The following is a 14,551-nucleotide window of genomic DNA, read 5'->3' as shown; positions in this document are numbered from 1 at the left end:
CCCACCCCCAGGCCCCGATGTGGGTCAGTTACCTGTGCCTGGGTGGGCTAATCCCCGTAAAAAAAAAAAAGCTAAAATTATGGGACGTGAAATGGTCTGTTTACTAGCGATCAGCTGATGTGAAGATTGGCAAGGTCTAGTGCTTATTTATTTATGTCTTTAAGAGTGACTAAATTTTTCTCTTACAAAATGTCACTGAACTGACCTGTTCTAATTAATTTTTTTACATAGGGCTAAAATTTTTATCTCTTGTGCAAAATATATGACGTTCATATTAAAATTATTCGCCGTCTTGCAAGGATTCTAGCAATGCAAATTATATTCTCCTAGCTTTAGTCTGTGATACTATATAAGATAAAAACTTTAAGCCTAAAACCACCAACCCCTGGCTGGGAGTATTTATTTGTTTGTTTATTTATGTCCTTTAGATTGAGATTTTGTTTTTTGCTTATAAAATGTCACAAAAGTGACCAGGGAGAATATAATTTACATTGCTGGAATTCTTCTAAGATAGAAATTAATTTGAATACGTATAAACATGCTATAGTTTGCACTAGACAAAAATTTTAGTAATCATTTAGTACATTATTTTGAGTACATGTACAGCACAGCTTTGCCCTTAGGACAGTGTAGCGTGCCCAGAGAAACATTAGGCGCGAATTTTAAAATATGATGCGCCAGATTGACTCGCGCAAAATAGGAAAGATTCGCTTTAAATTAAAACATTGTCCTTAATTATGGGTGTTGCTTTAAATCAGTAATCTTAAATTGAATCGCTTTAAATCGACGTTCTACTGTACTGTATATGTACAGTACAATAAACTATCAAATGGTAATTGCATTTTTCTCTGATGACATCTGGGCTACCTTTTGCCAATGGCAACCACTTTTTCAATATTTAATTTATAAATGTTGTGTAAAGACAGGAATGCTTAAACAAGAATCGCATCATATCACCCTGCTAAAGGGTGGAAGACACCAGGTTGGGTGTAATTAAATGAACAGGGAATGTTTCAATTAAGTGCACTAAAAAAAAAATTACATTCACAGAAACATTTTGTTCTGTTAATGACATAATATTTATATGTGTGGAGATGATGGATGTTGAATGAGGCATAAATAAAAAATCTAAATGTGTCACCTTATTTTAAATGTACGAAATGTCACATACAAAAGATAAACAAACTTGATGAAAAAAATTCCCTTACTTTTCTCCAGTGAAAACTATATCAGGATTTAGAGAAGTGATGGAAGCTGTGGCTGTGCTCTGTAGAACTGCTCCATCTCTGGCTGTGATGTAACCAGCTGTGAGGAGTAATGAACACACATCACGTAAAGTGTAAATATTCCCCAAAACACATGAAATAAGTAATAGGTATATCTCTCTTATATCATTCACTCAAAAGTTAAACTGACTAATATTACAAATTAAAGATACCAACTTCAACCTCATTCTTGTCATGTGAACAAGAAACTTTACCTCAATACCTTGTATAAACCCAAATGAAAAAGTAAATAAAGCAATCAGTGGAATGGTTGATCCATCACCAAAACTATAAGATACAAAAAACTTTTTATGTTCTATTGTGTAGAAACCTTTTGTCACACAATGGATGGATGAATAGATAGCACTATGACTATATCGTTCCTGAATAATTTGGTTTTGTGGGAGGTAAAAATGCAGTGCAAATTCTACTTTCCAAACTACTCAAACTCAAAACATGGAAGAGTTATCATCTCTGCTTGGCATCAGTTTAGTGTTAAAAGTGGATACAAGTACTGTACTACTGTATTATTAAGTGATTAGTGAACAGAATTAAACAGTGCCTCAATAAAGGAGGACTGATTCTGAAATCCTATTTTAAAGCTGAGCTTTAATCAGATGTGTCAAGTTGTGTCTCTGTAACAAAGAGCTCTGACAATTGGGATTGTGCTTGTAAACAACAAAAACTGGTCAGTAAATTCATAAAGGTCATTCTGATGAAGTGAATGTGTCAGTTGGTGTTGCGCTTATGTTGTCATTCACAACTGAAGGTCAATTCTTTATTGTGAGAGGCAAGATTTGTAAGAATAAAAGAAAATAGTGCTACAAGTCATGATACAGTACATAGAGTAGATAAAGAATACAGTAGTTGTATCTATAACTTCAATTCAATATCAGCAGGACAACCCGAGATTATATCTACCATAAGACAGTCCATATTTAAACCAATGAATACTGAGGAAATTTGAAAATAAACAAATAGAATAGTAGTGAGCATTTATAGGGAAAAACACAGACATAGGAGTGCTTGGGTAAAATAGAAAAATAAAAATGGTGCCACAATAGGTATAAAGAAGGATTTTTAATAACTATGATTGTGCATATAATCCAACATTCATATGAAGATCAAAATTTGGTGAGGAATACTTTAAAGGCAGCACATAGTCATACCAGCAACTGCTAAGGAAAATCGAGTAAAAAAATACAGACGAAAAACTATTTTAGGAAGCAACATTCAACAAATGAGGGTACACCTAGGTCAAAAGACAGGGTAGCCAAGTTAACTTTTAAATAATATTGTATGGCCACGAGGGCACAAAGCCTTCCCATATCTTAGTACAGTACCGATCACCCAGGTGACTAAGGAGCCGATCAGTGGTGAATTGGATAAAAGTAAAAGTTAGGTTCCTTGAAAACCATACATAGAGTGTATATTCCAAAAGTGAATAACATAACAAGAGTAACGTAGGGTTTGGTTTCCAAATGACAAGAAAACCACACAATATTATACCTTAAAAAAAATGGTTCACAATCAACAAAAAACCTAACTACAGTACTGTAAATTAATATCTAACTACCTGCACTGTATATTAGTACCTAACTACACTACTGTAATTTTGTACCAAACTACAGGAAAGCCTCGAGTTGCAACAGACCTTATATTAAGCCTGCATAACTTTCAGAGTTTTACAGCTTGGGCTTTAACAATTCCAAATTAGAGCCAAGTAAGTTTATCTACAAACAAATACTGTACAGTAAGATCTCATATTTGGCGTGATTTCATTTCACCTTTTTGAATTTCGTGAGCACTACCTAATGTAACCAAGTCTTATATTTGGCGTAAAATATCGTGAGTTTCGCGAGATCTATCCAGCTGAACATGAGATCCAGCCAGCTGAATGCTGGCCACCGTCTTGAATGACATCACAACCCTCATACCAGTTGTAACGCAATTGATGAATAGGGGAATGCTGTTTGTAAAACGCGAACTTTTGCATACAAATGTTGGCTATAGCACGATTCCATCCTCAACATTTTAAGCGTGGCGCGGGGTTATGCAATGTTTACAGTTCACGTTCAACATCGCATGTTCAATTGATTTGTGTCTTTTGTTTGTGAAGTGTTTTTTGAGAGGTACTTTGTAAATTTCGTTCTTTTTTTGCAAATTTAGCTGTTACCCATAAATACTGTATGAAAAGAACAGGTAAAAAGAATGTTTCGCAGCGAGGACTAATAACGGTTTACACTAGCGCTCTCTGTTTACATCACGTTCAGTTGAATTGCGCTGTTTCTGTCGATTACTCCGTGATTTTCGTTGTTTTCTCCAATTTTGTTGTGTTAGCGATGAATATGAAGAACAAGGTAAGAAGAATGTTTTGTGGGGTTCAAGATCTGCGGCTGTAGGTAGAAAGAGAACAGGTCACCACGAGGTCAGGTCTTAAATAGCGGGGGGTAGGCGTGGCTTAGTAGTTGACCCCCGCTCCGTGATGTATGGCGGCGCTGGTTGACCTAGACCACGAGGCATACACTGGGGAATTGGTGGGGTCGGCTACTCAGCGACAAACAGCGTTTGTAGGGGAGAAATCCACTCCAGTTTCCAAGAACACCTGTCGAGTCAAGATAATGGCCACTACCTCTACTGGGGGTCCTAATGGTGCTGGTGGGCCTAAGCAGCCAAATAAGGAAAAGGAGAAGCGGGACTATCATAAGGGAGTTAAGTTTGCCAAGTACTCGATGCATGATAAGGCATCGAGCAAGGCCTAAAAACTAGTTTCCGGAAAGCACAATAAAGGCAGAATTTGTATCATTTGGATGTTATAAATGGGAAAATTAGAGGTTGATGTCTATATTGTTATTTTTCCCATTAGTGTATGTATTTGCATTTGGCGAATTTGAATTTAGGGCAATTTTTCCAGTCTATATTACTTGCGAAATACAAGATCTTACTGTACAGTATATTTATATACAAATTCCAAAATTGCTCCATGAGCTAATTTTGACATCAGCAAAACCACGAAGTGGTTCTGGAGTAACTATCCCAAAGATAGCATTTGATTTTTGAGGATGAGAATGCATTCTCATGGGTTTAGTTTCTTTAAGGGTGAGAGAGAAAGACATAGTGAAGCAACACTTACCTAGAATGGCAAGATCAATCTCTAGCTTGAATACGATTTCTGCAGAAGAGATACCAACTGGCCAGGAGTTTATGTGGCAGTTGATTTTGGCACACTTAATGAGACTGTTGGAACAGTTAAAAACTGGTGTCTTCTGTGTTGACGCTTTCTTCAGGGTTACAATCTCACCCCTATTGGATCTGCACATAATATTTCAATGTTAAATAATAAACTTAATCATCTACAACTATCAACCATCTCTATCATCATCCACAGCTCTTGTCCATCCCCAAAACAGGTGCCTATTGCTTTATGTTGGGATTGTGTTTTAAAAATGTTCAAATAAAAAAATTTTGCCTAAAAGAGAGCCATTTTATTAGAGGTATTTTACTATGGGAGCATTATTTGACCTCTACTGCAAAAATAATGTATAACTTGATAACAAATCAATTTAAAAATCTCCCAATAGAGTAAAAATATCATGTGACATAATATAAATAACACATTAAAAGAAATAAAACTTATATTTACTAGAAAGCTCATCATCAACAGGGACTTGTAACCACTTAAGATCCACCATTATTCTTTGGGTGTGGTGCTCTTAAAAATTCCCAACACTTTCTTCAGCTCAGATCTTTTTATTCTTGTCATAATATATGCTGAAAGAGATGCTGAGATGCTACCTGCATCATTAAGTTCCTTCTTTTGTCAATATTCTTAATGCACACATTATGCTCTCCCCAAGGCCCAAAATACAACCAAGAGCAGACACAGTGATGTCTGCTTGAACTCTCCTCAATATTTCTATCTCTGTTTTGCTTCATTAATAGATAAACAAAGGCAGATCCAGGATTTTATGAGACAAGACGGAGCAAAAGTAATATTAAAAATAAAATAAAAATGATGATAATGTTAACAATACTACCTTCATTTCAGAATGTCATCATCCAGCTACTTACGGGGGCTTAGGAAGAACATTGTTCGTGGTTTTCATCATGTCATCTTCATTTCTACGTTCGACAGCGAAGGATGCACCAATGGGGTGACACACCACGGGCTGACCCAGAAAGTCGGTCTATGGAAAATTTTGTTCAGATGAACTTAATTCAAATAAAATCAAATCTATCCACACACACACACACACACACACACATATACAAGTATATATAAAATCAACACCTCAACCAGCCAGGATTCGAACCCACGGCCCCATGACTGTGACCGGGGAACGCTAACCGTTGGACCACCAGGATACTAAAAGCAGTCCTAGACTTTGTTATATTTCACACAAAGCCTGTTCAACGAGCTTATGGCGCCGTGAACCTCTAATGGGGACTACCCGTATAACGTAGGTGGTCAGAGTAACGTTTTACCAAATCCGACTTCGAAACACGAGGATCCATATATATTTCATTAGCCCAATAAAACACGCGGACTTCTACATACAATCAACACCAATCCTGACGGGTTGAGGTGTTGATTGTATGTAGAAGTCCGCGTGCTTTATTGGGCTAATGATATACAGTGACCCCTCGGTTAACGAACTCAATCCGTTCCAGAAGGTCGTTCGTTAACCGAAAAGTTCGTTAACCGAAACCATTGTTTCAATGGGTTTTTGGGTAATTGGTTCCAGCTCACCGAAAATTTCCTAAATTCAACAAAAATGGTAGAAAAGTTCACTTACTTTGAGGTGTGTATGTAGAAGGCTCCTGGATGATGATGATGATGATGGGAATTACAATGGGGGTGGAGGAGAAGGAAGAAGAGAAGGCATTGGGGTGGAAGAGAAGTCACCCCATGGCACCATTTCACCCATAAAATTTTAGTTCTCTTGGTGTATTTCAAGATTATTTTCTTTAAATCAACACTGTACTGCATTATATATTGTCAATATGTAAAATATATTTCAAAATGACCAATAATTTGCTTGGAAACACAGAAAAAAAGCGTTTAGTTGAAGAGAGTCTCAAGCAAGATGTTACCTCCAGTGAAAACAGAGAGACTAACGCCTGTTTGCTGTGTTAAGAGGCTGGATGCTGCACTTTAAACTAGTCACTTTACCTTCAATTATGTTCAATAATTGTTAAAATGACTAAAAAATTGAATATTAAACTTTTAAAATTATTGAATAGTATAAACTTCTTGATATTTACTAAAATAGTTAGGAATTTAAGCCCTAGAACCGATTAATGTATTGGCGGACTGATACTAAAGCTGGTTGCCCGGCCAGTGCAAGCGAAAACATGTTGAGGTCGGTTCGTAAGAAATTCATTAACCGAATTTTTGTTCGTTAACCAAATTGAAGATCCTTATGGAAGGCAGTTCGTTAACCGAGGCGTTTGTTAAACGAGGGGTCACTGTGTATATATATATATATATATATATATATATATATATATATATATATATATATATATATATATATATATATATATATATATATATATATATATATATATATATATATATATATATATATATATATATATATATATATATATATATATATATATATATATATATATATATATATATATATATATATATATATATATATATATATATATATATATATATATATATATATATATATATATATATAGTAGTACCCCGATTTACGAGGTCAATTGAACCCACAGGGTACCGCGGAAAGTGAAATCCGCGTAAATGGAACAACAGAATATATGGGATTAATTCCAATAGAGACTGGCCCGACCCCCAAACTCCACTTTTTCCGACACAATACCTATGTTGTAGTAAAAATAACATCTAAATTTTATGATGGTATGCTCACACAATTAATATTTAAGAGAAATACAGTCGCCAGGTTAATGTCCATTCAAATAATAGACTCAAATCCCCCCCCACCCTCTTCCCAGCTCACTGGCCCCTACCTCTCTGAGAAATGATTGGGTGAAACACTAGATTTTAACGTTTAGTAATAAATAATACCTCAGACTAAAGTTAGGATAATATAATTGACATTTCTGGATTCCTTGCAGGTCAGGGAATATTTTTAATTTAAACTTCATATATTTTGCACAAAAGATAAAATACTTGCTTTGTGTAAACCAAATTATTACATTAGATCTAAAATTTGTATGTCTAATGCAAAATCCATGATGTTTATATTCAAAATGATCATCATATTGTAAGAATTCCAGCAATGTAAATTATATTCTGGTCCAGTAATTTGTATGAATTTTATGAGCTAAAACAAATATCTTCTAAGAATACGAGGGGATCACTACACATGAACCATGCGGCGATCGACAAAATTAAGAAGAAAACCCAGAAATTCAAGACGTGGGTTGGGTCAAACGATGAGCAAGACAGGAGGATGTATGCAAGAGCCAGAAACCAAGCAAAGATAGAGTGTAGGAGGGCTGAAAAGGAGTTCCAGAGGCTGGTTGCACGCGAGGTCAAGTCAAACCCAAAGGCGTTTTACCGCTATGCAAAGTCGAAATTGAAAACGCGAGTAGGAGTATCAGACCTGAGGCTTGAAAATGGTAGTTACGCAGATTCTGACCAGGATAAAGCTGAGGCATTGAACAGCTTCTTTTCCTCAGTGTTCACAAGAGAGGATGCAACTAACCTTCCTGCGTTTGAGGACAGACGGTTCGACACAGCACTGACCCACATTGTGTTCACAGAAGAGGGTATTAGAAATAAACTGTCCAGGCTAAAGGTCCATAAGAGTCCCGGACCTGACACGGTGCATCCTAGAGTGCTAAGAGAGCTGTGCAACGAGCTTGCAGAACCCCTGAAGATCCTGTTTTGTAAATGCCTGGATGAACAAATGGTCCCCAGTGAATAGAAAGTGGCTTATGTGAGTCCTATCTTCAAGAAGGGCGATAGTCACTCCACGAACAACTATAGACCGGTGAGCCTGACCAGCTTAATATGTAAAGTGCTTGAGAGTAATATCAGAGATGCCGCGATGGAACATCTACTACGAAACAACCTTGTAAAAGATTGCCAACACGGTTTTATGCCGGGGCGCTCTTGCTTAACACAATTGCTCAAGGTATTGGATATTTGGACCCATATTCTGGAACGGGGTGGTAATATTGACAATATTTACCTAGATTTTGTCAAGGCTTTCGACAGTGTACCCCACGAAAGGCTGAAAATCAAACTGAAAGGGTACGGAATTCGGGGAAATGTCCTAGCGTGGATAGAAGACTTTCTGCATGACCGCAAGCAGTGTGTGGTGATTAATGGCACGAAATCGTCATCTGTACCTGTAACAAGTGGGGTACCACAGTAGGGTGTGTCATACGGAGGCGAATTTTTTTTTTTTGAGTTTGAAAAATCGGCCCATGGTATTAATGATGTAGTTCTATGTGCAGAATCATGTGATATCTTCAGATTTGAAAAGTTTTCATTTTTTGCTAGGTAAATTTTAACTTGAAATCTTATGAAAATTCAGTATTCCCACCCTTTTACCAACACCACTTAAATAGCTTATTTAAAGTAAAGTAAATGTATCAGGTTAATTTATTAGGATGAAAATGATCCAGAGGTGAAACGAATGATCTTGACACTTTATTAAATTTAATATTCCTTTAGAAAACAAAATCATCAAATACAAAAACCGGTTTTACTACTACGACCCGGTGTTGCTGCACACCATAGAGAACATGTCTTTCTTGCTTCTGTTTCTACTCATCACCTCCCTGCTGACCACCTGAGCTCGGATGTAGCCTTCCCTCCTCTCCTGGCTGTACATGTGACTGCTGGCCTCGCTCACTTGCTGTACACAACGCTCTATACTCTGGGTGTGCGAGGGCCAGGCAGGGACATGCATGGGGTTGTCCAGGAAAGCTCTGACTTGAACATTGGTGAGGCTACAGGTAAGAGGGGGCTCACTGCCAGCCTGGATGTTATCCAGATCTATGAGATCAGTGAGGGTCTTGGCACCTAGATTGACTTCAGGAGTCTTCCTGACCCTGAAGGAATCGTCACCAACTGATTCGTCATGCCCAGATCCTCTCATAAGTCTCATATCCAAGATCTTTTTGACTGCCACTCTTCTCTCCTCCTCATCCTTACTGCAGAGCATTGTCTGCAGAACTGCCTCGGGATGAGCATACCAGGAAGATCTCCTCACAGTCTGCTCCACAATCTGAACATCAGGATCCTTTATCACCTCCAGGATGTCGTCGTTGGTGGTTTCGGAGAAGCCTGCAGCTGTAACACTCTCGAGCTTCTCTGGCAAGGTCCACTGCTACTGCAACAGTCTGAACCTCACCAGTCACAGATTGACTCTGCCTAACGGCCGGAATGCCTTGCAACCGTAATGCTCCATGCGTAATAGAGATTGTGTGTCATACGGAGGCGAATTTTTTTTTTTTGAGTTTGAAACATCGGCCCATGGTATTAATGATGTAGTTCTATGTGCAGAATCATGTGATATCTTCAGATTTGAAAAGTTCTCATTTTTTGCTAGGTAAATTTTAACTTGAAATCTTATGAAAATTCAGTATTCCCACCCTTTTACCAACACCACTAAATAGCTTATTTAAAGTAAAGTAAATGTATCAGGTTAATTTATTAGGATGAAAATGATCCAGAATAGTGAAACGAATGATCTTGACACATTTATTAAATTTAATATTCCTTTAGAAAACAAAATCATCAAATACAAAAACCGGTTTTACTACTACGACCCGGTGTTGCTGCACACCATAGAGAACATGTCTTTCTTGCTTCTGTTTCTACTCATCACCTCCCTGCTGACCACCTGAGCTCGGATGTAGCCTTCCCTCCTCTCCTGGCTGTACACGTGACTGCTGGCCTCGCTCACTTGCTGTACACAACGCTCTATACTCTGTGTGCGAGGGCCAGGCAGGGACATGCATGGGGTTGTCCAGGAAAGCTCTGACTTGAACATTGGTGAGGCTGCAGGTAAGAGGGGGCTCACTGCCAGCCTGGATGTTATCCAGATCTATGAGATCAGTGAGGGTCTTGGCACCTAGATTGACTTCAGGAGTCTTCCTGACCCTGAAGGAATCGTCACCAACTGATTCGTCATGCCCAGATCCTCTCATAAGTCTCATATCCAAGATCTTTTTGACTGCCACTCTTCTCTCCTCCTCATCCTTACTGCAGAGCATTGTCTGCAGAACTGCCTCGGGATGAGCATACCAGGAAGATCTCCTCACAGTCTGCTCCACTATCTGAACAACCTTCCTTGGCTGACTCCTCAGGAGCTCAAGCTGGAAGAGAACATGCCTCGGACCTTCGGAGAACGATGACTTGACCTTGGTGTTGAACCAATTTGGCAAGTAGACACTCACGATGAATTGGACAATAAGTCTCAGGTTGTGAAGCTGGTTCCCTTTCAGTTTATGATGAGCGACCCAAATTCTGCAGAACCTGAGAGCCGTTGTGAGCCACCTAGAATGTGAGACTGGACCTATCTGCAGGTAAGCAAGTCTATCAGGCATGACGCCAGTTTTGATGGCACTGCAAATCATGTGACCATAGTACTGGTCAGTACTCAGGTCGTCAATGACAGTATGTGCAAGCTCAACGAGTGGAGGGCCAACTGTGATTTTTTCAAAGCTCGGATTTATTTCTAATTCAGTGGCAGAGTCCAGCATCTTGCCAAGAGGACCAGACCATCTGTTGTTTGAAAGAGTCTTGCCATCCAGCTCCTGGATCAGATGTCTGAGTGGCAACTCGTTGGTGTGGAGGTCACAAACAATCCAGACCAGCTTCCTCCCAATCTTCGCTCTATCCACTGTATGACCCCCCTTGCCACCCTGTGTTCGTGTTGGTGCTGTCCCCTCCAATGGCCTGCAGGGTCTGGTCTACGTTCCTCTCTCTGAGCCAGTTTACAATGTTATCTGCCACTATCTCAGCTGGTTTCCTGATGTCATCTTTCTCTGGAGTGAAATGCCACAAATACTTCCCTCCTGGTTCACTGCAGCAGGAGTAGTGTTCCCTCCTTCACCATGGCAGGGAACAACTTGTCAGAATCTCCAACTTTCATGAACACTTTAGTGTCATCCCTTCTCCCATCAAAGAACAAACAATTGATTCCATTTTCTCTTATCCCCTTATCAAACTCCTCTTCTAGGTTACTGACAAGTTTCTCCTGAGCTCTCCTTACTTTGTTATGATCTATCACCAGGTGAACATCATCAGGTGTTATCAAAACCACCGTCAACCCAGGCACCTGTTGCTATCTCTGCAGTTTCTCTGAGACCAGTGTGGTGTCGCATGCTGGCCAGAGCTATGCTCGGGATATCTTTCCTATTTCGAATCTTATGCCTGGAAAGTTTGGGATCATTATTTTCTGGGTTAGGGACAAAGTCACCATTCTCCTGGTCAGCACTCGGATCAGCCATGGGGAAGTCATTAAACTCTGAATCAGCTTGACTCCAATCATCGGCCTTTTTTACCTCACCCTGGGCCTTCTCAGGTCTCTTTTCCTCGGCAACTCTTCTCCTCTTCTGTCTCTGTGGCAGCCTCCTGTCTCTTGGACTCCGGAATATCTTGGCTAGAAATCATGAGAGCCCCTATACTGCCAGTCTTCTCTCTCTGTGCTTTGACAAATGCCAGTTCGATCACAGGAATCTTCAGTTCACGCTTGCAAATACAAGAGATGTTGGGCCTCGGATTTACAGTCACGATCGCATCCAAACTCAGGACAGAGAACAATTGGGCACTTGCAAGTAATTATGTCAAATAACTGGTCCAGTTGCTTGGCAAAGCTGTCCTTAACTACAAGTTTTCCTCTCCCAAGAGAGATATCTCTTGCCTTTTCCCAACTGGCTAGCAGTCTCTCACTAATCTTCTTCTGACTTGTTATGACTGGAGGCTTGAACTGAGCGTTAGCCAGAGTGTACTGTGCCAAGACAACTTTGGTCATATCACTGGCAATGTCTTTGTTTGTGTAAGTTCTTTGGTTCTTTTCACTGATTTGCCTGATTAAAAACACATATCTCAAAGCATCTCTCAATGTAGGCAACTCCGACTTCAGGAGCTCTCTCCCAGACCCAAGATAGTGACTGAGATGGCTGGATTTTTGGTTCCTCGTCCTGACACAAGCAGCCATCGCAAATATTATCAACTTATAAATGCATCAGAATCTGAAACAGAAAAAAATATTGTTAGTTGGGTTGTTAAAGAATGAAGTCAGAAAGCAATGTTCACTATTTAATTGTAATGCACTAATGCAGCTGTACGTTAGATTTTCGATAAATTTCACGCTAAAATTTACCTAGCAAAAGGTTGCAAAATACTGAAACTGAAATTATTTTATGTTTATATACACTAAAATCTACTTAAAAAAGTGATGGGCCATTAGTTTTAGCTGATCTTCCCTCCTATGACACACCCCTAATGCGTAACGAACAGTTGCTACAGACAGCTGATCCCATGCCTCCACCAAGAAGTCCACAGTTTTCCTGATGTTAAATATTCTCCAGAATTGTTTGAAAAGTATTTTTTGCTCTGCCAACTGTTGATCCTCGTCTTCTTCGCTCTTGCTATCGGTGGTGGTGTTACTCAGGTTACGCAACTCTTCCCTGGTGTTGGTGTAGTCGTTCAGGAGCTTGAATTTTTTCGTAGAGAATGCAGCTTTTACATTACAGATTAACTCTTGGTCCATGGGCTGTAATATAGACGTAGTGTTGGGAGGAAGGAAGACCACTTTTACGTTGGGGTGACGATCTAACAGTAGGGGCGAGTGTCCTGGTGCGTTGTCCAGCAGCAACAAAATCTTGAATGGCACATTCTGTTGCTCACAGAATTTCTTCACATCGGGAACGAAACAGTCATCAAACCAAAAGAGGGACAGTGTAGAGAACATCCACGCCTTACGTGCGGTCAGCCAGTGGACATTTAGCTTGGTCATGTCCATGCTTTTGTAGGCGTGCGGGTTGCGTGCTGTGTGGATCACCAATAACTTGAGCTTACAGGTACCGGAGGCATTGGTGGTAAACAGGATGGTGATGCGCTCCTTCTGCAACTTCCGGCCCCGAATCTTGCTGGCATTCTTCACAACGAAGGTCTTGGAAGGTACCTTTTTCCAAAAAAGACCAGATTCGTCCATGTTAAACACCTGGTCGTCGGTGTACTGTCCTTCCTCCATAATCTCAAGTAAAAACGGAGGAAATTCCCTAGCCGCAACATGGTCAGCACTAGCTTCTTCACCACCAATGTTGATATTGGTGATATTGTTCCTCTTCTTAAACCTCTGTAACCACCAAGAGGAAGCATTAAAGGGTTTGGGCTCTGTAATTCCCATCTTTCGTGACACTGCAGCATACAGTTCACGTGCGTACTCCTTAACAGAGCGCGTGTCCACCACCATGTTCCGTCGCGCCTGACACACCAAGTAGCTCACAAGTAATTTTTCCGTCTTGAGAAGCACCTGGTTGTGGAAATACTTGATCATAGAAGCACCTGTAGACTTTGTGATGTTCATGTGCTCCTTTATCTTGGCTGCATCCTTCTTTATCGTCCGGATCGTAGATTCGTTCACACCATGCTGGCGCGCCAAATCAACCTGTCTTGTTCCTTTCTCCAACTCTTGGATGATCTTGTACTTCACCTCGTAGCTTAAGGAACGTCGTGTCTTCTTTGGCTTAGGGCGGCTGGGTCCAGGCAAGGAAAGGTTTCTCTCTGGGGGCGGTGGTCCGGCAGAAGCCATTTTACAGAACAATGGATGCACGATTACACGGTGCGGCCTGGAGGGATGAAACTGCCGCGGCTAGGTCAAGCGTCGTCTTTCCTCCCTCCCTCCCTCCCCCGGGTGGACACGTCATATTACTTTAAACCAATTACAGCTAGCAGCGGAGGGAGGTAGGGATGCATGGCCAATCACAGTCCGATACGTCATATGACGTCACTGATAACGCAACAGAGACATGCACTGCGCAACCTTACCGCGCGGCTTGCGGAGGCGGGAGCAGGCGGGAGGGGCGAATCTAAAAATAGCATTGAGCCAGACACTCTCCGCGTAAAGGGGTACACACACACACACACACACACACACACACACAAACAAACAAGCACATAAAATGCTTGTAATGATTACAGTCAGAAATTACGGATAGTTTTTTGAGATTCAGATTGATTTTTTTTTTTTTCAAATACGTACTTTTATTTTTAAGCAGACAAGGACAGTCTTTGATAGCCATATAGTGATGAGGGAAAT

The 14,551-nt window shown here is 40.1% G+C and overlaps 1 protein-coding gene across 3 annotated transcripts in view; it reads right to left on the bottom strand.

Moving 5' to 3' along the window:
• LOC121871044 (integrin alpha-PS3-like) overlaps positions 1 to 14,551 on the bottom strand; it is an 86,168-nt gene that overhangs the window by 7,722 nt on the left and 63,895 nt on the right. For all 3 annotated transcript variants that reach the window (XM_042373126.1, XM_042373128.1, XM_042373127.1), the window contains exons 19-21: positions 5,337 to 5,452; positions 4,399 to 4,577; positions 1,209 to 1,305 (exon numbers count right to left, since the gene is read on the bottom strand). In XM_042373126.1, coding sequence (XP_042229060.1) covers positions 1,209 to 1,305; positions 4,399 to 4,577; positions 5,337 to 5,452 — 392 coding nt within the window. The remainder of the gene's footprint in view (positions 1 to 1,208; positions 1,306 to 4,398; positions 4,578 to 5,336; positions 5,453 to 14,551) is intronic.

The sequence above is a fragment of the Homarus americanus genome, unplaced genomic scaffold (genome assembly GCF_018991925.1).
Source record: "Homarus americanus isolate GMGI-L3 unplaced genomic scaffold, GMGI_Hamer_2.0 scaffold52512, whole genome shotgun sequence".
Taxonomy (NCBI): Eukaryota; Metazoa; Arthropoda; class Malacostraca; order Decapoda; family Nephropidae; genus Homarus; species Homarus americanus.
The sequence above is the reverse complement of the archived record's forward strand: the minus strand, read 5'-3'. Positions and strand labels throughout refer to the sequence as shown.